General features: G+C 36.3%; 3 protein-coding genes and 1 non-coding gene across 10 annotated transcripts in view; 3 read left to right on the forward strand and 1 right to left on the reverse strand.

The window, feature by feature from the left end:
- Positions 1–19,597, forward strand: part of LOC123713133 (bone morphogenetic protein receptor type-1B) — a 94,868-nt gene extending 75,271 nt beyond the window's left edge. Inside the window, exons 1-3 of one of the 4 annotated variants that reach the window (XM_045666650.1) lie at positions 14,745–14,947; positions 17,471–17,658; positions 17,781–19,597. In XM_045666650.1, the coding sequence (XP_045522606.1) occupies positions 14,938–14,947; positions 17,471–17,658; positions 17,781–19,037 (1,455 nt within the window). In that variant the 5' untranslated portion in view covers positions 14,745–14,937 and the 3' untranslated portion in view covers positions 19,038–19,597. Of the gene's footprint in view, positions 1–14,744; positions 15,065–15,349; positions 17,352–17,470; positions 17,659–17,780 lie in introns of those variants that run through there. The other 3 variants (XM_045666651.1, XM_045666649.1, XM_045666652.1) reach the window with 3 other exon arrangements.
- LOC123713877 lies at positions 6,298–6,386 on the forward strand. Its single transcript, XR_006754242.1, has one exon. It is a non-coding gene; the product is annotated as a U6atac minor spliceosomal RNA (small nuclear RNA).
- A 1,427-nt stretch (positions 19,598–21,024) lies between the features above and the next one.
- On the reverse strand, positions 21,025–24,198 carry LOC123713136 (RNA-binding protein lark). Its single transcript, XM_045666663.1, has 5 exons — positions 24,062–24,198; positions 23,251–23,924; positions 22,747–23,015; positions 21,860–21,901; positions 21,025–21,267 (listed from the first exon to the last, which is right to left on the reverse strand). The coding sequence occupies exons 2-5, from the start codon at positions 23,914–23,916 to the stop codon at positions 21,219–21,221; spliced, it is 1,026 nt and encodes a 341-aa protein (XP_045522619.1). The 5' UTR covers positions 23,917–23,924; positions 24,062–24,198; the 3' UTR covers positions 21,025–21,218.
- Positions 24,199–24,229: 31 nt separating this feature from the next.
- LOC123713134 (stress-activated protein kinase JNK) overlaps positions 24,230–24,938 on the forward strand; it is a 74,258-nt gene continuing 73,549 nt past the window's right edge. For all 4 annotated transcript variants that reach the window (XM_045666654.1, XM_045666659.1, XM_045666655.1 and 1 more), the window contains exon 1: positions 24,230–24,511. The gene's annotated coding sequence lies outside the window, so the exon portion shown is untranslated. The remainder of the gene's footprint in view (positions 24,512–24,938) is intronic.

Here is a 24,938-nt window from a genome sequence, read left to right on the forward strand (position 1 = left end):
CCCAGCTCTTCCATAACAAACTTAATTATACATTCCTTAAAATTTATTAATATAAGAGATGAAACATTCGGTTTTCCTATTTATTTATTATTATTTATTTAAATACAACAACGGTTTTAACTGCTTACCAACATTTTCCAAAAATCCTTGGCGATTTGAAAGAGTGAGTTTATCGCAAGTTCTTCTAGTTCAATGTCCTTGATTTGAGAACTGACAGTAAATGAAAATTTAGAAGTATTAATTTCCTTTGAAAACTGATCGTAAAGAAAGCGTCTGTTGCGCCTGTTGCAGACTCGATGTCTGGACCTAGAAATATCTGATTTCTCCAATAAAAATCTTTTGTGTCTGGCCAATACATATTTATAAATTATTAATATTATTAAGACTTTATCTATTACGACAAAGACGACCAAGGCTAGCGATAACTGGTTTTTTTATATAAATTGTGCAACTGTAAGATGCTTTTGTAATTATCCTCATACAGCCTACATCATATTGTGACCTCTAACTGGCGTGGGATGACTATCGCAATCTTAGATCCATCCGATAATAAGAAAAGACTGCGTTGGCGGATTTTATTTCCGATTTCGTAACTCGGCGTGCCTTATTGAATTTTGGTTCGATGTTAATTATATACCAAATATATAATTAAAATCGTAAATATAACTTAAAATTTTATCCGCATCACGTTGCCAGCCATCGACATCTTCCACATATGGCATTTAATTTTTCGAACTAGCTAACTCTGGCATCGAACTCGGTGAAGATTTCCTATTAAATCTATTGTTATCCAGCCTCATTATTTTTGGTAATGAAACTCCATGTAGCCATTACTTTTTTAAAATTTCATCAAGACATTTGGCTGACCTGAAAGCGTCTTTTGTCAAGGCATTTTGCCATAGCAATTTTCTAAATTACGATTCTGTCTGTGTGCGTTGATAATAAATATGCCATTTGTTAATTTGTTGACCAGTTGTTATTTTAAATTAGTGTTTATCTTACATGCGAGCGATTATAAAAAGGTTGGTTGTGGTCTGTGGGCGGATTTTTATTTCCGATGTGTCGTAATGAAGCGTGCTTTTGATTTTTATGACTGTGTTAATTTTGAATATGACTAGGTCACGCGAGGGGAATATATGTTTTGTTATAAATCGTAATACTATTTTCCTTATTTTATTAGGGAACAGAATCTGCGGTTCGTTGGTAATAGGTTTACTATGTAACTGCATTAGGTGGGCTGATATGTTCGTAGGCTAACATATATTTTTTTGTTGTTGATAGATTTTGATTTGATAATTCAATATCTCTTTTTAAAAGCGATAGCGTTCATAATTTTTTTAGATACGATTTGACTTTAGCCTCAAAATAGTCTTCAGTTCCGACGATTACTTCTGATCTCCTCATATCTTATCAGCGCCAAATTTCTGTTAAGTGAGCATTCTCTTGTGGTTGAAATCAGGAGGTCTAATTCATGGATTTTTCCCATCGTTTATATTGATTTGTGACGATATATTGTATTGATAAAACAGCACTTTCTTCTTAAAATGTGATCGTTATTTCGCGATTTTCTCTCTCAAAGGTTGATTTTTATCGATTCTCGTTACGATGTTAAGTGATAAGACAATGTTCACTCATATTGCTAGAAGGCTCGTAAGTGCGTTGTCGGCTAAGAATTCGTACGCTTTCATAATAAGGACGGTAGTTAACAATATTTTATTGCATCATCAATAGTTTTGCTAAACAAGTCGTCTCTTCCGTCAGTCTCGGTGACCGCAGTGGGTGGTGTTGTAAAAACAAATGAACACTAATGAATACGATTTTTATTACCACAATTTGATATTGTAATTCGAGCGACGGCTTCATATCGAATTTCCAATTTGTGTATTTTTTTCATTATCGGTCGGCAGCTGGGAATATTCGGTTTTAGGTTTCACTTTATGGATAGGCGACGTTGTAAACATGATATTGACAGCTTGGATATGAATTATTTTGCAGGTGTTAAAAAAATCAATCAATCATTGATTGCTAAATGATTCTAGAAACTAAAACTGCCAATTTATTACTATTCCATTGCTTATTTTATGAGCTAAATATACTTATAGCCTATTTTTTGTGTAACGTGCAGTTTTAATGAACATTTTTTTATAGAACATGGGACAAACGGGCAGGAGGCTCACCTGATTTTAAGTGATACCGCCGCCTATGGACACTCACAATGCCAGAGGGCTCGCGAGTGCGTTGCCGGAATTTTAAGAATTAGTACGCACTTTTCTTGAAGGACCCCATATTTCCCAGTACAGCCTCTGTAGATATAAAAATCAGGTTTTTAATCATTTCGAACTATACGCTGGATACAGAAGCAGTGAATTAGATCAACAAAATCAAAATGGATTCGAATCTAATAATAATAGTACAGGTAGTTTATAATTCACTGACAGATAGGATAATGCCGCACCCAGTTTTTCAAGATATGTCTCCGCGAATACGAGACCCCGAGGTCAGGTGCGGAGGTGGTCATTATTATGTATAAAACTACTTTCTTTTATATAAAGTATCTGTCGTGTCTTTAACGGTAGCGGAAATGAATTAACTGTCTTTACAAGCGTAGGTTTTGGTCAAAAGTTGACCCCACCCACGCACATTCTTCGACGATATCGAAATTGACGGAATTCATTGTTATTTTTATTATCACGTTCAGAACAAATGAGAAAGGCCATAAATATGGCGTATTAATAGCTTTATTAAACCGTAAACTTGATTTGTGTATTGGGGAAGACAACAGACGCAATAACAATTAGATTTATGTCTTTTAAGTAATAATCCGTCGTCCGTGTGTCAAAAATGTATCCGATTTTTACGTACGGATTGTCATAGATTTCTTAAATCTGAATCTTATAAGCAGAAAGTTGTAGAATATTGCTGATAGGACTTTTAACGTTTCCAAAGATTCAGCGCTCAAAATGTTCATAGTTTAACATTTATTCATTCACACCGCCGCTCACGGACTCGTTCAATGCCAGAGGGCTAGTACATAGCCGGCCTCCATTGATGAATTGGAAGCACGTTGGTGCTGCAACCAATGTTTTTGAAATCTCCAGGAACAGAAAAGAATGGCCTTGTCCAAGTGAAGGCCCTAGACAGTTTAATATGAGTTCGTGTAATGTGGGATTGGGGTCAAAAATCTGTCTAGTCCTGATTAAAACAAACTAAAATCCACAATATATATACACTAATCCCCCGTATAGAGCGGTACCCATGCAACGCGATTGCGTTCCCCTCATATAATGCGGAGATTTCTTTAGTTATATTTGTGTTGTGTGAAATTTATAATGATTTGTCAAGTCCATAATTAGTTTTGCGTACCTTTGCACCTGTTTCAATTGTGTTGTTATATAATTAAACGAAATTTCCTATAACGCGGTTCGGGTCTGCCGCGTTATTGAATTATTTAAATTAAATTTGTGTTTTTCTCGTCACTATTTGTTTACTTTACATAACTGTGGAGTCAGATAAGCTGAAGATGGTTGTTTACATAGTGCATGCTCAGCGTCTACGGTGGGAAGAGATTTTCTCACAGTAAAGCGTAATACGAGTACAAACTATAGTGTATTATGTCAACCGCCGGTGGTCCAGTGCATTTATCTTAACATATTTGATTTATGATCTAGTGACGCGTGCTTGGAAAAATTCGCTTATTAACGTCGTGTAGGTTTCCTGTCAGTAACTCAAATTGTTTCCTTCCTCTGAAACTCATTAAGGTATTTTCTGTTAAACTTTGAAAAGACAGTACTGACAAATAAATGTTACCCAAATATATTTTTGACACATATAGTATGTTTATTGTTAAGTCTTATTTATATTTATTTTGTATTGAAATTTCATTATACATTTAAATAATTTTGACAGTAATTATCATAACGAAATAAATAAATGAAAATATGCGTATGTGTATTGTTGTATGTTTGTAAAGAACCAACTAAGTACTTATGGGCTTGTCAAAAATTTAAAACTTTTCAAAAGATATATTTTCTACATATTAAAAAAATTCTCGGGAGTGCCGCTAGAAATATAGCTTTCCTCTTAGCTAGTTTCCTTAAAATTCCTTACTGTGGTAACTGTTTATCCTGTATGTTAAATCGTCATATATTATCCATTTCATATGTTATTTACAGCTTATTTGTCTATTTCTTGAGCTCGTTAGGGCATTGTATGGAATGTTTCTTATGAACACTGAATAATTCATGTTTCGATATTAAAAAGCCAATTATAGATATTGATATTGCATTTGTATGAATAGTCATTATGATAATAATTTGCTTAATTAACCCAACCGTTAAACTTTGAATAAGAGTGGATCTAGGAGCAGACACATTTCTGCACCTGTTTTTTTTTTCTTTCATGGGATAATATACACCCACCTAGCACGAATGCCTTAGACTCAAGTAATGACGTCAGACTTCTTTGTCTGACATATGTCGTAGATATTTGTGTCTAAGGCATGCCGGGTTCCCAATGCACTCGCCGTACGAGCAAGCGTTAATAGCGCACGTAGAAAAAGCCAAAGTTGCGAAGTCAGGGTTCAAACGCAAGACCAGAATGTCGGGAGAGTGAACGTCGCTTTAGCCATTGGGCCAATGCAACTTTTTGTTACATACACTCATTTATTATTTGAACGTACACACTATTAACCATTGACCTCCGCAAAGTCCATTTATCGAAAGCCCCTCGGGCCCTGCTTTCTCGAATGTAGGCGGCCGTCCTTATTAATTTATGCGAAATATCTACATTAAACACATTTCTCTAAATCTGGTAATCCGAAGTGAAACATTTGATTATATTCACTATTGTCAAAGATATAAGGTGCATTTTTAGGTAATAGGTGTTCGCCCACTCTAGTAAGACTGCGCTTACGAATCGAATAATATAAACCCTTAAGTATAATGATATATATTTATTTATTTGTAAAACAAAACCAGCAATAATAGTCAAAACCAGCAATAATAGTCAAAACCAGCAACATTCGTCAAAACCAGCAATAATAGTCAAAACCAGCTTCGTAGGTTTTAATGAATAAAGAGGTTTTATAATTAAGCAAAACAATAAGCGTGCATTTCTAACTGGGATCAAACAATCTTTATCAATATATGTCATGCACTACCTCGCCTGACCAATGTGTTATGGATTATGAGCTACTTTTGGAGGGCTTACAGTTCTGTATTCTGCAATTATTTTCTTCGTACCCTTAACATTCAAGGGATTTTGGCTAATTTTATCCTATCTTTTATCATCAAAGGAAAGGCGTCTAATTGTACCAATCGGGAGCAGGATCAGTCGATTCTCAGTGTTCAACAAAATTAGACCAGAGGTTTCTTAATTACTAATTTCTAAATAAAATCAATTATAAAAAAGAGTTTTTCAAATATACGTAATACGTACGGGACGTAACAAATTTGTACGCATATAAAATACGGCCATACATGATTGTTTCTCGGGACTGGTTTTATTTTGACTTGAGTAATGGTTTGACGTCCTTCACTTACTGATGTTCTTTCTAATTCAAATGTAATCTTTACACGGCTCTAAATATACACATAGTATGAGTAGCAACGTGGGAAGTCAGCGCGAAAGCCTTATATTTCATAATATTGCGTTTGTTGTGTACTGTATAAATAGTATGCAACAAGTTGATTATAGATTTGTGTTTCTATTTATTCATTATTTCATTATTTATTCATTAAAGTTCACCTCATCATGTCTCACGTATTTACTGTATTATAATCTAACTACTCTAAACTAAGTGACAATAATAAAAATATATATGTAATACGTTTTTAATAGTAAATTTTTGATTAAAAATGCGAATTAGGTATCAGGTAGGCGCTTAACAAAGCTTTTTTTTAAGTCTGTACGTTTGCCTTAAGTTCTACTATTATCATCACAATCGTAATTCATTATTTTGTGTTCAAGTATAGATATAGATAGGTGGGGAAAATCAAAGAAAGAGACACAAAAACGAGGAGCCGTTACAAAGTAAAAATAATTCACTACCAGGCGCATGAATAGTTCACATTATCGGCGCATCTTTACATTTCAGATCTTTTGTATCAAGAAGTGTCCCACATGTGGTAGTTACAATGGTCGGATCACTTTTAAAAGATTGATATCTTCACCAAAAATGTGTGTTTAAGGGTTGCAACGCCATCGAATAGATATTTTAGTGATGTAGTAAATAGACTATTTCACATTCTAGTTCTACAGAATTGACCCCAGTGTACTGCGGATAGCGATCGTGTTATAGTGTCAATTAAAAGGAGATACTTTTAGCACTCCCCTTGACAAGCATAGAACTCAAAAAATGGTTAAGGTAAATCTTAACTACATTTTGCCCCGTAGAATACGAAAGAGACCCTGGGAGTCCTTATGCGGTATTTCAGTGGCTTATCTGGTACTCTGAGTAGATAGTATGCTTTGAGTCGAGTACCACATATCCCCGAAGACTTTGGTTACTAAAAAAAAGGTCTTATTACAACACTTAAGGCATTAACTAATCCATAGCAACAAGTTACGCGTAAATGCTATTGTAATATATGGACTTGTGTATGAAACAGCTTCATGTCGCCCACGGGCATTGTATCACAACTCTCCAACTACTTACGTCCCACTTGACACTGCCTGACGCCTAACCACTTTTCAAACAGCCTCTCACGCCTACCAACTTGAGGAAAATCGTATTGGGCGTATGGACATTATTTAGGAAGACGTGGATAAATTTTATAGATATTAGTATTTGGTGTTATAGTTTAATTTACATAATTTGTCGCTTGACTAATACAAATTATTTTATAAACCTAATTAACAAATAAGAGAGTGCATCCAACGTAGAAAAACTTACTGTATATCAGTTGATTAGAAACTTTTCATTCTGAAGGTAGGTGGTAATTGTTGCCGATGTTACCGTCTTTTTGAAACTAATTTTGTGTTCCAATAATAAATAACACCAAAATATTGTCAAGATGCATTTTCATATTTATGGAAATATGATATCAACATCTCAGTGTATGACAGGTAGCAATATCTTATCAGATAAGGGACGTTACCGAATGTGACCGCGCCCCTCTCATTAAGATTATCGATTTTCAGATATGGATACCGTTATTGCGCAGTTACTTTTAAATTTTCAGGAATACAATGTATTCTGTGTTGACTCTGTTTTAGTGTCGGAGAAATTACAAAAAGGATATGATTTTTTAACAGCAATATAATATTGCCATAAGGTTATAATAGAAGTAGCTATGTAGATATTTCTTTATTTCTAGTATTTTTTAACATGCTCTCAGGTTTAAGAATAACATCTACGTTGTCCAACAGCTATAAATCGACGGCGTTTGTAGAACGGAAGATTGACCAAGTTGCCTTAAACAAAAGTATCAAAGTAACAATTATTGCAGGAGGACTCTTGAATTCAAACGCACTGCTGTTTTCGTTTTTTCTTATACAGCGTGGATTAATGTTAGTTGTGTCTGTTGTGGTTAAACAAAAAATCAGTGGCGCTACAACCTATTGAGCTCTGGGCCTCAAATGTTTGTATCTGTTTCATATGTCAATATAATAGGCAAGTAGGTGATTAGCCTCCTGTGCCTGACACATGCCGTCGACTTTTTTTGAGTCTAAGGCAAGCCGGTTTCCTCACGATGTTTTCCTTAACCGTTCGTGCGAATGTTAAATGCGCAAATAGAAACAATGTCCATTGGTAGACAGCCGGGGATCGAACCTACGACCTCAGCTACTGCTCTGGTTTGTTGCCGTGGTTACTGATGTTATTTTTTTACAAAAATAATCCTTATACGGTACTCACATTAATCCATAATTTCAAAAGATTGACCTTGTTTATGAATGTCTTATTCGATACTGCACCGGCGATATTTTGAAAAATTTATTTTCACTGTTTTTTTCCAAGGCTAAAAGTATTTTTTGTAAACCTATAAAAGTATATTGTCCTTTTTTATATATTTAATGGTATAAATATATATCTAAACTGTTGGTTACATCCATTGAGTTTCCGTCTATTTGTCCTTATTTAAGATTATTACGAATACTTCTGAATAAAATGCAAATAGAATACATCGTTATATGCTGTGGCGGTAAATTGGCTCGATATTGTCAATAGGTTGGGTCATTACAATGACAATGTGACATCCTGGTTATCGTGCGCCCTTGGCGGACATTTAGTTGAGCTAATCTTTATACACTCGTCGCATTTCGTTTAGAATAACTAGTGAGGAGCTTTATCCGATGTTTATCCGAACTAATTCAAGTTAGACTTCTTCAAGAAACGAGCGTACCAATCCTTAAAAGGCCAACGCACTTGCAAGCCCTCTGGCAATGTGCGTGTCTATGCGCGGCGGTATCTATTACCATCAGGTGAGCCTCCTGTCCGTTTGTCCCCTGTTATATAAAAATATGCCAGACCCACTTCGGCTTTGTCTCAGTTATGCCTGTTAAGCAGTATGAGCAATAATAGTGAATATTTCTGCGAACGTTGCGGTGGTCAAGATTGCGGATGTTATAAATTATGTTAAATCTGATTTAACGCTGAATGGCAATTTATTTATTCATTCATGCAATGAGAATTTAAGATCTTAGAGTGGGTAATCAATATTTGATTGTGTTTAAGCCAATGAGTAGACACGGAACAGTAATAATAAATAATTTAAAAGAAAGAAGCTTAAAACGCTTGAGTAATGGTTGAAAATAGGATTATAATAAAGTTGTAATGTTTAATAATAATGGGTTTTCCTTTAAACAGTTACATTATGTGTAATTGAATATTCTGCTGACTTCAGCGTTATGACGTTCGTCACGATTCTTGTTATTCAGTATACAGCTTATTTTATTCAAGAAAATGTAATTTCGCCCCGCGAACCTCTAGGTCATGCACTACCTGTTAGCCGATATCGAATCTAATAATTTCTATGAATCGAATCAATTAGCACTTATAATAGTGTAATCACTATAACACGATAACAGAGAGATAACATTACGTAAAATATTTGTTTGCGACTTGACCTGGATTTTAATTGTGTCGCAATTACAATAAGTGCTAATTAATGAAATTTGTTTTTGGGTAATACGTAAATGACAATAAATGTTAAAAGTGTTTTTAAAAACTGCTGATTTGTTAAAGTGTAGATTCTATATATGTACAAATATAAAGATGAATAATTTGTCGTATTACTGGACAGATTTCAAAACATCTGTCACATTTACAAAACCTAATTCTCTCCTAAATATTTATAAAGGTCTGTGCGAAGCCGAGGCAGACCGTTTAATATATAATAATGTTTGTCTATAAAAAGCCTAAATTTGTTTATTTTTCGATATTGCGCTCTTATAATATAAATAAGCGTTGTTAATCTCGTATCTGGTAATCCGGATTATTGAGCGCAAAAAAATACTAGTAAAATCTGAAATTGGTCGGGTATTATTTTTATTATGTTTGGTAATGTATTTCAGAATACATTATTTATAACTTATACTCAAGAAAGTGTATTATGTGAGTCAAGTAACATATACTGTAGATATAGCATTATATATGATGTGGTGAACTTTAATAAACTTAAACTCAAAATAATTTTATTCATATAGGTTCATATACCTATGTCAGAAAAAAAGTTAAATTAATTGTAAATTTACATTTACTTTCATAAATAAATAATGAAATCTTTGCACATTACGGTATCAATTCTCCCGCGTAACCTACGGTTAACCGATAACACTGTAATAATTCTCACGAAAAGTAACCGTTGCGGATAAATGTATACTTGTCAATATTTGATTTTCACTTGCGAGATTTCGTTGAACTCCAAACGAAGTACGTTGAACGAAGTACAGTAGTGTTGTGAATGAGATGTCGATTATAAAGCGAGAAATACTTGTTGTACTTTCGTAAATTGATACTAAAATTCGGTTATTGCTTACGACTTTTGGATTATTTAAATACATAGATTTAAACGGGCAGGAGGTTTATCTGATGTTAAGTTATACCACCGCCCATTGACACTGTCAATGCAATATGGCGTGCGAGTGTCATTTAAATATTGGTCGAATTGGTTCGGAAATACCAGTGGAAATATCAGTGCGTAGCTGATGCCACATAATGGTGGTGCGCGGCAAAAACTGCCTTAAATGTATAAAATTTAAGAAATTCTAGATGTGTACCATAAACATCTGATAACAGATATAATTGTGTCATCATTATAATCGTGTTTACTGAAAGACTCGCAAATAATGTAAAAAAAATATATGTCCTAGATTTTTATTAAAGTGTGTGGCATTAGCGTAAATATTAACCGCGAAGTGGTTTTAAATATTTTTATATCCTTTAAAAAATACTTTGAAATCAAATTTTTAAATAGATTTTACAAATATGTCTAATTAATTTAATTATCGTAAAATTAATTTAATTGTGGAAACAAACAAGAATTTATAAGAGACTTAAAAATCCCTTCCATCACGTAGACAGTCGTTAAAGCGTTAAAGAGGTTAATGTTTCCTATGTTTGTCTCAGGTTGATAAACGTTATCATTGGTCGTTATCAGCAGAGTAATGGCGTCGCTATCTGATTATGAAACAGAAACAAATAATCTAACATAGGTTGAAGTCTGCACGGTTCAGTAGCCGTTCCTTTCTCGCACATTACATATTTTAATTGCTTGTCGGAGCGAAAGCTGCCGGGGAGTAGGACAGTAGGAAACAATAAAAAGCTAACATTTACAAACGGCTTGAAGTTCTGTCTCTGCCAATTTAACGGTTCAATTGATCACATGCATCGTTGATTAGAACAAACAATACGATTGTTATAATCAAAACCTAGTTTGGATATGTTGGTATAAAATCAAACTATTGGGTGATGATGTATGATTCTCCTGTAGCACATGCTAATTCAGGTGAATGTTAAATATTGTGTTTAACGTAATATAAAGATCGAACGTTTTTCATTTTTTTTATTTCGTTACATTACAAATAAAAGCAAGTAACGTATTATTAGGGATGAAACGGGCGGCCATATCGCTAACAAGCGATCTCTTCCAGGCAACCCTAGTAAGGAAAATAACTGAAGAATATACCATCCATGTCTACAGTGCAAGAAATAAAAAAGTTAAAATAAAAATAAATTTAAGCACTACGTTGCATACCCTCTGATACTGTACAATTTGGGGTGTTAACGCTCATTAACATGGTATTTTAGAGATTTAAGCAAAATTTATTGTTTGACCAATTTTAGCTGTTAAATTGGAATGATGTGATTTTGTCATGTTGAAGGCGAGGTCTGCTCGATACTATTTTTTTTACTTTCGTTAGAAAAGTATGATTCTATTTTTTTACATATATTCTCACAATAAACATGTATGTGTACATATGCTAGCCGATAGGATTTCGATTCTGCAGTGGCCTATACATATTTTGGCAAGACTCTGAAGTTCCAAAAACTATCACAGACAGCGCACGCTTTTAACATCGTTCAGCCACACTCTCAAATGAGTCAATCTCTGTGTATTATACGCACACACTTCCATCCACAATCCATATACACGTATTAAAAATAATGTTTTAAACATGCACCATGTACCACGGATTATTTTTTTTGTTACCCACAACACGGAGGTGTTGTGTCCCTAGTGTCTAGACTAGGGTTAGATCAATTTTGTCACAACCACATTTCTGTCTTGAATAATGTTTTATTATTATTCTTAATATTTTCTATTAATTATACCAAGCGTAACATTTACAACCACTTTAGTATGACAATATCTATAATAATATAGTGCTGCCTCTTAGTGAAAGTGAGTTAAACGGTAAACTATACCCGTTACTGTGAATGAGATTCAGTAAACAAATTAGCTGAGACTAATTAGGAAGCAGTGTGCACATAACGCTCCCGTTATCTGTGGTGTCGTGACTCTTGCAAATGCCATCGTCATTTCAACGGACCCTTCGTCAGTGCAGGCGCTCACGTCACCTACTCTTAACTACTTCGATGTACTTATTAAAAGCGCGTATATGCTGTACGCGACACACAACAGCCGAACGGTAACTGGAGACAGAACATCCAGATTTGTGTATGCTGTTAATTTATTAATAGACTTATTGATAGTTTGACGTATTATTCATCACTTTTTTTTTCGTATTCCTACACAGCTAACACATATTAAATACAAAAAACACAGCCAATACATAATATATAAAAGGATTAAGAGATTTACTAAAGGAAAAAAATAGTAAATACGTAATGCTTGATTTGGCAGTGCTGTGATGGTGTGCTCATGTTGCAAGTGAGACGTTATGAATATCTTTTAAGCATCCATCATTTCACTTTTAAACACGAATAGCAAATAACAACAAGAATGAAAGTGGTTTTTAAAAATCCTTATTTCTTTCAAATCAGTTCAGCAAGAATTTTAATTAGAATCATAATCGTACGTACGTAACGAGAGGTACTTAAGTAGTCAAAGTCAAAAAGTAAAAAAAATATTTATTCATATCACAATGTACACTTATGAACATCAAAAAAAAAAATATACATTAAATGCTTCTAATTTTACATTTTCTGTCAGTTCTCAAATCAAGGGCGTAGAACGGAAGAGAAGAACTGGCAATAAACTCTCCGCCACTCTTTTTAATCGCCAAGTATTTTTTTGTATCACACAAGTAGCCTAAGGTTTGATCTATATTGTACAAAGTGTAATTCAATATCCGAGAAGTAACAACCTGTTAAGTTGAAGCTTTTTCTTAAAAGTTGGTGAGGCTTATTGATGCACAGTATAATTTATTCGGCGGCAGTGTGGCGCGGGCGCGTCGCCTCTAAACTGGATTCCCGCATTTTTTGTGGCTAGGATTGGGCTGTATCAGATTAAACGCAGGTTACATAACACACCCTCAATCATGCTTTAATTCTAAATGTTTTTTTATTTCAATTCAGATTGGATTCAGAAGAATTGGCGATCCACTGGTGTAAGTCGTTAAAGCTCTCTAAATAGTAATAGTACGAAATAAATATAAAATCTTTATTTAGTATTTGAAAAATCTTTGCCAACATTTTAATATTTTTCGATCCGAACTAGTGCATTGTCCTAAATGATGGAACACTCCAATTCGGCTCCAAAGCAATTCATGGCCGTTTGAATATAAATCTTAAGTGTGATTCAGATCTTAAACGGATCACATTATTAATATATATTCCTAGTACCGTAATTAAAATGTTTGGTTACTTATAAATACTATACAAAATTCTATGCTGAAAATAATATTCAAAAAATTAGGTCAAGGAGTAGGCTTAGAAATATTATTTGTAGTAAAACAAGAGATTTAAAAGAATATAATGTAAAAACTATTTTAAAAGAGTAGGTATGGAGTTTCTTGCCCCTTTTTTGAGAAAACCATACCTTTTGGAAAGGACATTTTAGAGTATTTTTTATATATTGTAATTTTTACATTAAAAGGTGTCTCTTTAATAGGCCTAATAAAAAAAATACATTGTTTTGTTTACATAGTGGCCTATATAAGGAAATTATTTTTTTTGCATGTAAAGCTTTTTAGCATTGCATTGTGGATCGAGGATTGTGCGTGCATTTGTCTATATACGAACATGTAAACAGAAATTTGGAAAAAGCTGGAGGCCTTTACCCGTGAAGCATTTCCGATCAATGGTACTGGAGGAAGTTAGGTAATCGACTGTCAAGAAAAAATAAATCTAAACATTTGTAAAGATTGAAAATAAATGGGCTTTTATCATGTATAAATTGGAACCTCATCAGACACATACGTTTATAATTAACCTCATAAACGTGGTCATAACAAAGTCCAAGCGGAGATGCTTGGAATGCATTTGTAACGAATTAATGCTGAAACATATATTCTAGTACATATTTGAAGTATCACGATTTTGACTCGTTCATCAAAGTCTGTATAGTGGCCGAAACGATGCGCTCCGTAGCCCGAAACGAAAGTAATAAAAGTAATGGTTCAGTAGTAAAAGAAACGCTAATGGCCGGATGATTAGATTGACATTGGAGCAATAAGAATTTAACTTTAACGTTTTCAAACTTAATTAGTGAATAACTAATCTAATAGAAGTACATCAGTATGATTAACCTAAAATTGAAATGTTACCGAAGAGCCTCTTATCAATTCATTTATAATTTCACAATGAACACTGTTTTTCATCAAAAGCCACTCGTGTTATGAAATAATCATTCACTGTCGATTGTGACGAAAATAAATTAATGAAATCATCTTCCTTGTTTCGGATATGGGCTTTTTGTTTTCTTAATTTTTTAATTCGATTTTGCTCGACATAAACTGCATTGAATCTTATTTATAATTTTGAATTCTTTTGTTTAACATTATTAAATACGATTGACTGCAAAGCTTTGTTTTAATTTGTACTGATATTCTCTGGCACTGGCCTAAATAAGCAAACATCAAAACAAACTCGTAGCGCGGCATCTTTTGATTAGAGTTGATTATTTATATTTTGGCCGGACGCCCCGTTCTAATGTTTACGTGTACAAAATGTTGCTATTATCTCGAGTCAATGAATCTTTCGCGTGCTAGCGTACCGACCGGCACAGCTTCGGCCATGTGGAGGCTGTAGTTGCATACTGCACCGGGGCAGAGGGAAGCGAGGGGGGAAATACGTGGCGACTGAGGCCCGAGGAGGACAGCCTGCATCGCGCGCTCTAGTCTACGCTACTCATTCTCACCGCATCCGTTGCGAGTGACGCACGCGGTCACTTTTACGCAAAGCAATTTGAGACTGCGTACGTCGTGAGTTATACGCCGTATAAAAATATAGCCGGAGACAGACGGCGCTGTCTCAAGTTAAATTTAAATGATAGCGCGGACGCTTCGCCTGGATCTTCTTGAGTTTACTCCGACATGAGATTAAGTACGTGATTTTATCTCAGATTGTCTCGTTGATATATTTTACGTGCTTGTGTTGTGATCTGTGTATCGGATGGTTGAGTGGTTGTTCGTTTCCTGTCTTTGTAGTCGGTTATGATTTGTAAGTAAGCTCAGTTTATGCTTGACGTCCTCGCGAATGACCAAGAATTGATGTAACGACAATTCCTCATTCAGTTTTATCACGGAGTCGCGTCATAAGGCTAGTTTATTTGTAACATTTACGATGTATCTCGCATTACATCCGATATCAGTTATTTACTAGCACTAAAACAGTTTATATCTTATAATAGCCTGCTTCTATTTTACATTGCTAACATTTCTTACTAATGACTATTTATAATTGGATATGTTCTTGTATAAAAGGTTTATTAATCAATATTTTGTGCTAGTTGTTTCTGTGCAGCTTAAAATTGAAATAATAAACCTAAGTTTTTCAATTGCAGTAAATAATTAAATATAGCTAAAACGTAATAAACAGAATAATAATGTTGCAGATACAAAATTAAGTTATGATCAAATTAGCAAATTCAAGTATCACACATGTTCTCCAAATCCTACCTGCCATTTGGTCTATTGTTGTTTTTAAGACATAAGTGGGTCCCTTATATGGGTCGGGACTCGAAGGGCCTCGGGTACCTGTACAACGTGCCAAAAAACCTGAGCCCTATTCATTCTGTCTCGAACGTGTGTTATTAATAGAAATTATGAAACTGCTTCCACTTGACGTGTCCCGAGAGAATTTGAGGTTTAGCACTTAAACGGTCGTATTAGAGAATTCGTTCGCATTGGTATTCTTCACCTGGTTGTGTTAATCATTCAGATAGTATGATTTTCTCGTGCAACTCTCCAATCACGGGTACTAAACATTCAATACATAGATCCAATTATCAGAATATTAATGTAATGATAATTCGGTAAATAGGGTAATTGATTGAATAACACGAGATATGAAATCCGTTTAATAGCATTTGGTTTGGACGTAGTGGAAAATTTTATCAAGAAGCGATAATGTCTACCTTGGTAATTGCTTACATGGTAACGATAGGTTGAGTTTGTCGGAAATCTATCAAGTATCAATATAATTGTAAGAAATCCTAAATCACCCAAGATTCATTTCTACTTCATTGGACATTATTATTATAAAATGATTAGGATGTCTTCGACACCAGTCTTCGATTTTTCATGTGTGTTCTAGACAAGAGCCTTAGCTAGTCCTACATGTTAAGATCTTACACACGAGTGTTTTACTTGAAGCAATGCCGGTGACCTTATATACCGCTTTCATAATTAATGCAACCAATAATTACGTCATTTTAAACGAACCTACACATTCCACACCAAAGCTTTCCATTCAGCATATTATTTTACACTCTGTGCTAATTATTCTGATGCCCTGAACCCTGCACTTCTTTAATGCAATGTAATTAGCAATAATAAAAGCACGAACAATTTATAATCTTTTTCAACCCCTTCACGTGTAAAGGTTTCCTCCTTTTGGAAATAGCTCTGTCCATGGCTTACTATTTCCATTCGCTTCCTGGTAACGCTTAAACTTCTACCTTACCTAGGATTAGTTGTATCTACAGCAATAGGCTATCGTATTATCAAGAAATAGTTCTAAATTCTATTGAATCCTTTGAAATAATTAATTAGTCATAGTTATCCTTATGTTTCTCATAAATTTTCTCATCATTTTGTATGACGCATTTTAATTATGGTAGTTTCATAAACTAAGATTGTTTTCAAATATACTTTCATCTTTTAATGCACAAGAGCGTATTAGTTGTATTTTCAAAAACGAATTACCAGATTTTTTATTGTACAGATTAATAAACGCGAAAGCGCCTATTTTTCTAAACTCAATCGTGTTTATTTCGACTATTTAGTTAGAGGTAAAGCAGTGCTTTGGTGATAATATCAGATCATTGTTATGTTAAATATAACTGTTAATTTTATATAAAGAGCATTAAGGCATTATGACCAGCTTAATTCCAAGATTTCCGTTGCCATTAATAAGCTTAATAAAATCCAATATGAAAGTAATGCCCGCTAATGACAATTATTTCTCACAGAGCTTTATAATGCTATTTTTTTATAATTCATCGTAACTGCTTTATCAATATGTTTTATTTATTTCGATATACGATCTAAAAATAGCTATTTAAATGATAAACCGATTACATTAGTTATGGAATATAGTCCGATAACAATGAACGAAATGGCCCGTTGTTTGTCTTATATGTTTCCACTTCCGCCCGTGTGGCATTACTCCAAGTTTGCATAGGTCAGGCCGCGCTCTTATTGTGTGCAGTGTTCGTGCTGAGGTTCTGTTAGATGTCGATAATGAAACGAGACTTGAATGAGTTTACTGCCTTACGTGCACTTTGGTACAGTCATATTGATTTATACTTTGTTGATGCTGTTTGTCAAGGAGAAACATATTTAAGATTGTTTCAATGTATGTTAAGCTTTTGTGCAATTTTATTTATTGAATGTCGTATTGCAGGTCGGGGCATCGTGTGCGAGTGCGCGGGCGCGAGCGCCTGCCCCGACGGCGCCGCCAACGGCACTTGCAGCACTCAACCTGGTGGGTACTGTTTCGTCGCCGTAGAAGAAGTGCTGGATGATGCAGGCCTCGTCGTGCTAGAGAGGACCGCCGGCTGTTTGCCACCTGATGAGTCAGGGTTTATGCAGGTAATTGTTGTGCGGCGTATATAACATTTTCACCTTACTTATAAATATGAACTATATTGTATATTATTTGTATGTTTTACTAAAGTACCAAAATTAATCTGAGATTTTTGCATCTATTTCAGTGTAAAAGCTCGCAAGTCCCACACCAGCACCCCAAGGTTATCGAATGCTGCGAAAAGGACCTTTGTAACCGACACCTGAGGCCGCAACTGGCAGAGCCGCCGCCCTCGGTGCCCGAGACGCCCGCCCTGCTGCCAACGCAAGCCGGCCCGCCCGTAGCCCTTGTGGCTGTCGCCCTCGGCGTCGCCCTGGTCGCCTTCCTTGCCGCCTTCTGGCTGCTGCTGCGCAAGCGCCGCGGTGGCTGCAAGAGGCCTCCCTCTCCACCTGCGCCCGCGCCCCTCGTCGACGCCTCATCCGGTTCTGGGTCTGGGCTGCCGCTGCTCGTGCAGCGCACCGTGGCCAAGCAGATTCAAATGGTGGAATCCATCGGCAAAGGCCGCTACGGCGAAGTGTGGCTCGCGCGTTGGCGAGGCGAGAAGGTGGCCGTCAAAGTATTCTTCACCACCGAGGAGGCCTCCTGGTTCCGCGAGACCGAGATCTACCAGACCGTGCTCATGAGGCACGAGAACATCCTCGGTTTTATCGCCGCCGACATCAAGGGCACCGGCTCGTGGACGCAGATGCTGCTCATCACCGACTACCACGAGAACGGCTCCCTGCACGACCACCTCCAGGCGGTGGTGCTCGATCCGCCCGGTCTCATGGCGATGGCCTACTCCATCGTCAGTGGACTCGCCCATCTGCACATGGATATCTTCGGCACCAAGGGAAAACCGGCGATCGCCCACCGCGACATCAAGAGTAAGAACATCCTCGTGAAGCGCAACGGGCAGTGCGCCATCGCAGACTTTGGGCTGGCCGTGCGGTACGTGGCCGAGCGGCACGAGGTGGACATCGCGCCGAACACGAGGGTGGGCACGAGGCGTTACATGCCACCGGAGGTGCTCGACGAGAGGCTCGACGTGGCTAACTTCGAAGCCTTCAAGATGGCCGACATGTACTCGCTGGGGCTGGTGCTGTGGGAGATGTGCCGGCGCTGCGCCACGGGCGACAAGGCGCAGTACGTGGAGCCTTACGCGCTGCCCTATCACGAGTGGGTGCCGCCCGACCCCTCGTTCGAGGACATGCACGCGGTCGTGGTCCAGAAAGGCGTCAGGCCGCCAGTGCCCGCGCGTTGGATGGGCGCCGAGCCCCTGGCCACGCTCACCACGCTTATGTCCGAGTGCTGGCACGCCAACCCGCCCGTTCGGCTCACGGCGTTGCGCGTCAAGAAGACGCTGGCCAAGTACCACTCCGACCCGGCAGCCAAGCTCGTCTGACCGCGGCTCGGAGCTCTGCACTCTCTCTCCGGAATCTCCGCGCGTCGATTGTCATCGGCCAGGTGAGCGGACGTCAGCTCGTCGAATCCTCGACCCGCTTTCGAGACGATTGTGATATTTCGACAATAACTTTAAACTCGGTGTCGTATTACATTGAATCGGAAATCGGAAGTGTTCAAGTCAGTGACGGATAATTGTAAGGATTGTACTTAAAAGGTGTTTGAGAAAGACTAAAATGGCGTGAGCGTGTGAGACGTATATTGTATGAGTTTTGGGATGCCTTCGAGTAGTATTAATTTGTATTGTGGTCGTCGCGCGTTCGATTAGACCTTGGAAAAAAGATTTTCAAAACTATGTAATATATAACATCTTTAGTTGGAATCGTTTAAAAAGTTTTCTTGTCTTCCAAACATTCCACTGTAACATTACTTGATCGCTTTCAAAGGTCGAATCGGAGGCAGACGAAGCATTTAATGTACATTGTTTTGTATATATAGGTGTTAGTGTAGTATCAAATACATGTTGCTAGATAAGTTACAATAAAATTTATTATATAGACACTTCTGATTTATTTCATACAACACCTCTTTATAATTAACCTGCTTAATAAAGCTAGTCGAATAATTAAGTTCATATAATTATAGATGTTTTTTAGAGTCTATCTGATTTATGATACGAGATATACATTAGATTATCACTGTATGTAAAAACACTCATTTGAAGGAAATACTTTCGCATTCATCAGTGTTTTGTACGTAAAGTTTTTCTTAATATAACATTCGCAGAATATACAGCGCAAATAATTGCGATTGTATTGATATCTTTGGTTAATAAGACTATTTCTTATAAGATTGAAGTTGTATAGCGAAACAGTTTTCGATTGGCTTTGAAGGTTCTTCCATAGCTGGATAAACCGTAAGATATAATAGATTCCGTCAACGCTTTATTAAGTGTTTTATATTTACAATTGATAATTTTGTTGATGTTCTGTTTCCAATTTAGTGTAGAATCTATAATTAAATCTAGGAACTTATGTCTACACTATATTTTATAAAATTTGATGATATTAGGCAAAGTGCTTACATATGTCAGGTAGTTCAAACGATCAATCACGGAGCCCTATGCAGTGGCTTCTGATAATAGTATTGGATCGCTATCTTCTTTACACACCACCTGGTGTGATCTATCTTGTAAACAGCCTCGAACCACGCAAGCAGGCTGTCTCCTATTCCGGAATTTTCTTAGATAGACATGAAAACTTATTCTTTGTCAATGTTAGACGATGCAGAGTTCAGTCAGTAAACCGTTTAAAAATCATAAAAATAAGCCAAACTTAATGTGTTAGACAGAAAAATCCAACGTGAACACTACAGAAATTTGGACACCTAAAGAAATTCATTTTTAGGTCCACATTGAGGTGCAAGCGGAATGCGATCTTTTGACTTCAGTGTTACCGACCACCATCGGTTTCTCAGAGTTCTCATCGCCTCTGCGCATTGTATGGTCTCATAATTACTTTGCTATAAAATTCCATAAATGTGTTGTTTATATACTACATCTGTACATGTTCAGTTTTGTTAAGTTTCGTCTGACGTATTGTCACGCCATCTATGGGTCTTCTGTGAAACTTTTGGTTCAAAAGCTAGCACCACTATTTCCATACAACTAAATGTTCTATTTTGTTGCAAAGTATTTTTGGATAAAACGTCAAAAGTATTAAACAGTTAATTTCACTTTTAATAACGAAAAAGAAGCAGATTATTTCACTCAGCAGAATGAAAACATCTGTTCCGAATCGAAAATATCCATGCTTAAATACGATGTCTATGAAAGCACTTTATAAAAAATGCAATGTCAGGGTATTTAATTATCTTTTATAAACGACATGACAAAATATAGATACGACCTGTTTTACATATTACAAAAAATAGTACTCAGTGAGAGGTCATGTTTACTAAACTTTTAACTAAAAGAAAACAAAAAGAGGTACTTAAAATGATATTTATTAACCTATAAACATTTGTTAGCATTGCATACATTCCATTCATTCTCTCTCTCTCTTTAAAAATCTGCAAATCAGTCCTCACCATTTTGCTTTGAGAACAATATATTGTCCATATCAGATTATCTAATAATTAAGTCGTCACATTAAAACTATTGGACTACGATGTTGGGTTCCTCTCAGTATGGCGCGTAACGTCTCGAAGGCGAAGGTCCTCTGAGCCCAGGCCTGAGAATACATTTATTATCAATTTCATCATGTAATTTAATTATTTTCTCAAAAAGCAATAGTAAAGCGATTTCAGTCCCCCGTTTAACGCTGGAGATGTCACGTTATATTTATGTACTGGGAAATTTATAATAATTTGTATGCAATGTTATAGGCGGGATTACTGTACTTCCGACTAAAACATAAAATATTATTACAGAGGTGATTTTAAAACTAAGTTCCAGTAAAATCTCAAGTGTAGCAAGTAAAGTAAGTATAAATATTCAGATATACATGAAAAATTTATCATATATCTAACATAGCCCACAAAAAAGATGCCTTCAGAATGTTCTTGTGCAGGCAGGCTGACTATCTAGTGGGCTGCACAACCTGTACCAAACCAGTGGCCTATCATACATACATACTGTATGTGTACTTATTTTTATTAACCATTCTGATGAAGAGACTTGTGCTACAAAAATTTGTCTATTAGTTTAACGTCAGCTAGGTTACTGGATAGGTTGATGGCAACATGAGAAAAAAGTTACAAACATATTACTTGAAGTAATACATATTTTAAAGAGTTGATTAATACATAAAACAAAATGATTACCTTCTATCATCAAAGGTATCTCTGCTGAAATCTTCATATAATCTGTAAAAAAAATGTGTACATCAGTACCGAAACTCATTTTTTTACACTATTATGCACAATGTTAACATTTTACAATGACAAATCTAGTTTGTCAATTTCTTTTTGAAACAAGTGAAAGAATCAAACAATATTTAATATAACACATTACAAGTGAATAAATCGAAGACCAATAATTTATATTGCCAATTTACAAACTTTTCTGTTGTATCTTATCAATATTCTAATAATTATTAGATCTCATTAGCAAATATTTAAAAATTTATAAACAATAAATAAAACAGTTTTTAAAATAATGAAACATAAAACAAAGCAAATGTTTCAAAAATCATATGTTAAACCTTGCATGGTTAAAGTACTTTCTACTGTCTATAACCATCAAAGGTACCCAACTATGCTACGGCTATGTTTTACACAATAGCGGTATGCATGTATGACAAACATAGGGTAATAGCAAAGAGGTTGAAGGCAAATGCCAAATGTACTGGAGATGTTCTATTTGCTAGTTACATATAGGTTGCTTAACTGCCAAAAAAATATAAAAATGCAAAATGCTTAGTGTGTTAATGAATAGATGTTGCTTCATTGCAGAAAATGGCAGCTGGACTGCTTGCCCCTATCACAATTATTGTCACACTTTTTGTAGGCTCTTTACTCTGTATCAAACTCAATTATTGAAATCTTTTTATACATGACCTCTTGAATATTTGTAGGTGAAAAGTGACATATGGGCATGTGTTCACAACAGCAGAGCATTCTTTGTAAATATTTATTGAAACAAATTGGTTCATACACAAAGTAACTTTGAGCATTAGTATGTATGTGTTTATTAAGTAATAAAAACTTACCCTCTGGACATTTGAGGCCCTCTAGGCGGACTTCTTCGGCTATACATGGTATCATATGATGATCTCATGGATCCCATTGTTCTGCTCATTGGTGGCAGACTAGGCATAGGTGGCATGGGTTCACGTCGCAGGGGTGGTGAAACAAAGTCCCCTCTGGCACGAGATGCACCCATATCTAGTCCCCTGGAACTTCCAACGGGGTAACGACGCTCAAACAGATCCCTTGGAGAGTCAAATCTAGCTCTGTCATAGTAGCCATCATAAGGATCCTGGTATAAAAGAAAAACCAAAATTATTACTTTTAAAACAATGCACCATTCTAAAAGCAATCACAAATAAAGTGATCTTAATACAAGCCTTAAAATAATTGAGGAGACTAAATTTTGCAATTTGTATATCAATCAGTTAAGATCACGAGCCGAGTAGGAAGACCGACCCGAGAATACCCGATAATAGAAACCCGCTGAGACTACAATCGGTACCGAAATGTAAATAACGCGTTACCCCAAATCCTCCCATCATGCGATCGCGAAGGAACGGCGGCGGCGGTGGTGGAGGGTAGGGATCGCGGCCGAATGCTCGATCGCGGAAACCATTGCGGTCGGGGCCCAGCGCCTTGGGGCACTCCTTGGACCAGTGTCCGCCGCGACCGCAGCGGTAGCACTGTTCAGGGTCGCCCATGCCTGGGCGCTGACGCACACGGCTCGTTGATAGCTGCACCTTCATGGGCTGCCCGTCTACCATCATGCCGTTCAGCTCTTTGATGGCTTCGTTCACGTCACCCGACGCGTCCAAGTGCACGAAGCCGTAGTTACGAACGATATCGCACTCGACAACCGTGCCGAACTTCTGAAACAGCTCGCGGACTTCGGGCGCGCGCGTCTTGTCCGTGAGATTACCGACGAATATTTTAGTTGTCGGCGTCGACGGTGCCTTCCGACTCTTGGCCGCTTCTATTTTAATCGCTTGCCCGTGAATTAGTTCTCCGTTAATGTTTTGAATGGCTTCGCGGCCGACTTGCTCGTTTTCCATGTGTACGAAACCGTAATTTCTGACGATATCGCATTCTACGACCGTACCGTATTTTTCGAACAGCGGTCTCAGATCGGCATCTGTAGTTTTATCGGACAGATTCCCGACGAAGATTTTGAAAGTACCGGCGCCCGGCATTTTAGATTCTGAAACGCATACATAATTTGTCTAAATGAGTCAGAAGCGTCCATTTTCGTAGGTTCGTCATGATGGGTCAGTTTTCTCTTACAGTTTAGGAAACAATTTAGGCACATTTTAACGTAATTAAAAGGATAGCACTTACCTTAAATATAAATAATCACCTTAAAGCAAAAAACCTACTATCACAGTTAAATACAAAGCTCGTAAACTAATTTTAAATTTTCACCACCGGAACAAAAATGAGTGACAAATCACAAAATGGCGTCATGGCTCATGCTACGAAGACCAGAGCCAGGCCAGAAAGCCACAGACTAGAGTACCTTTGTATATAAGAGTTACAGACTAGACTTTTTATTAAATGGGCAAATTGTATTACATATCTGTAACACCTTATAATGTGTACCTTCACTATTTAAGTTGTCAGTTGTCAAGTATAATTTGTGAAGACTGAAGAAAATAAGAAATGTTCTGTAGTAAAAAAAATATTCCTCGTTTCTATTTGTATAATTTCTAATTATTAATTGTGGTGGAAGTTTTATTTTATCGTGCGACAATAACGAACTTTGACTTTCAACAACTTCTGGCTTTACTGGTTCGTATATTTTGATTATAAATTGACCAACATTTTAACCGACATTGATGTCGAGCTTATTATATGCACACAACATTATGAAATGCCTTCGAAGCAAGCTATCCACATGCATATAAAGCAATGTTTTCAGAATTTCTGCCATTTGCCTCTAGTGTTTAATTAGATATATAAAAGTATTGTACTTAATGTGCACATTGGTGTTTCACTTGTTTAATTCGTAATTATGTATGTAATATATAAAATACTTGTACAAACTTGTTAACGGTTATGCCGACGAAAAGAGTTATTTTTTTTCTCTCCTTAAAGTGATGAAATAGAATTTAATATAACATGCCAGGGGAGTCAATATGACTACTTAAACCTCTATGTTAAATTATTGTTGGAATAGGTTACGACTTATTTGTAGTAATTTATCTTTGCTATATCT

Source organism: Pieris brassicae, chromosome 8, assembly GCF_905147105.1.
Source record: "Pieris brassicae chromosome 8, ilPieBrab1.1, whole genome shotgun sequence".
Classification (NCBI taxonomy): domain Eukaryota; kingdom Metazoa; phylum Arthropoda; class Insecta; order Lepidoptera; family Pieridae; genus Pieris; species Pieris brassicae.

Bases quoted from the DNA above. Each gene is read 5' to 3' on its own strand.
- LOC123713136 (XM_045666663.1), bottom strand. From the start codon at position 23,916: ATGCCGGGCGCCGGTACTTTCAAAATCTTCGTCGGGAATCTGTCCGAT. The intron at 23,016-23,250 runs GTAACGCGTTAT...CTTTTATACCAG, and splicing joins GCATGATGGGAGGATTTGGG to GATCCTTATGATGGCTACTA. The intron at 21,902-22,746 runs GTAAGTTTTTAT...TTTTTTTTACAG, and splicing joins GGGCCTCAAATGTCCAGAGG to ATTATATGAAGATTTCAGCA.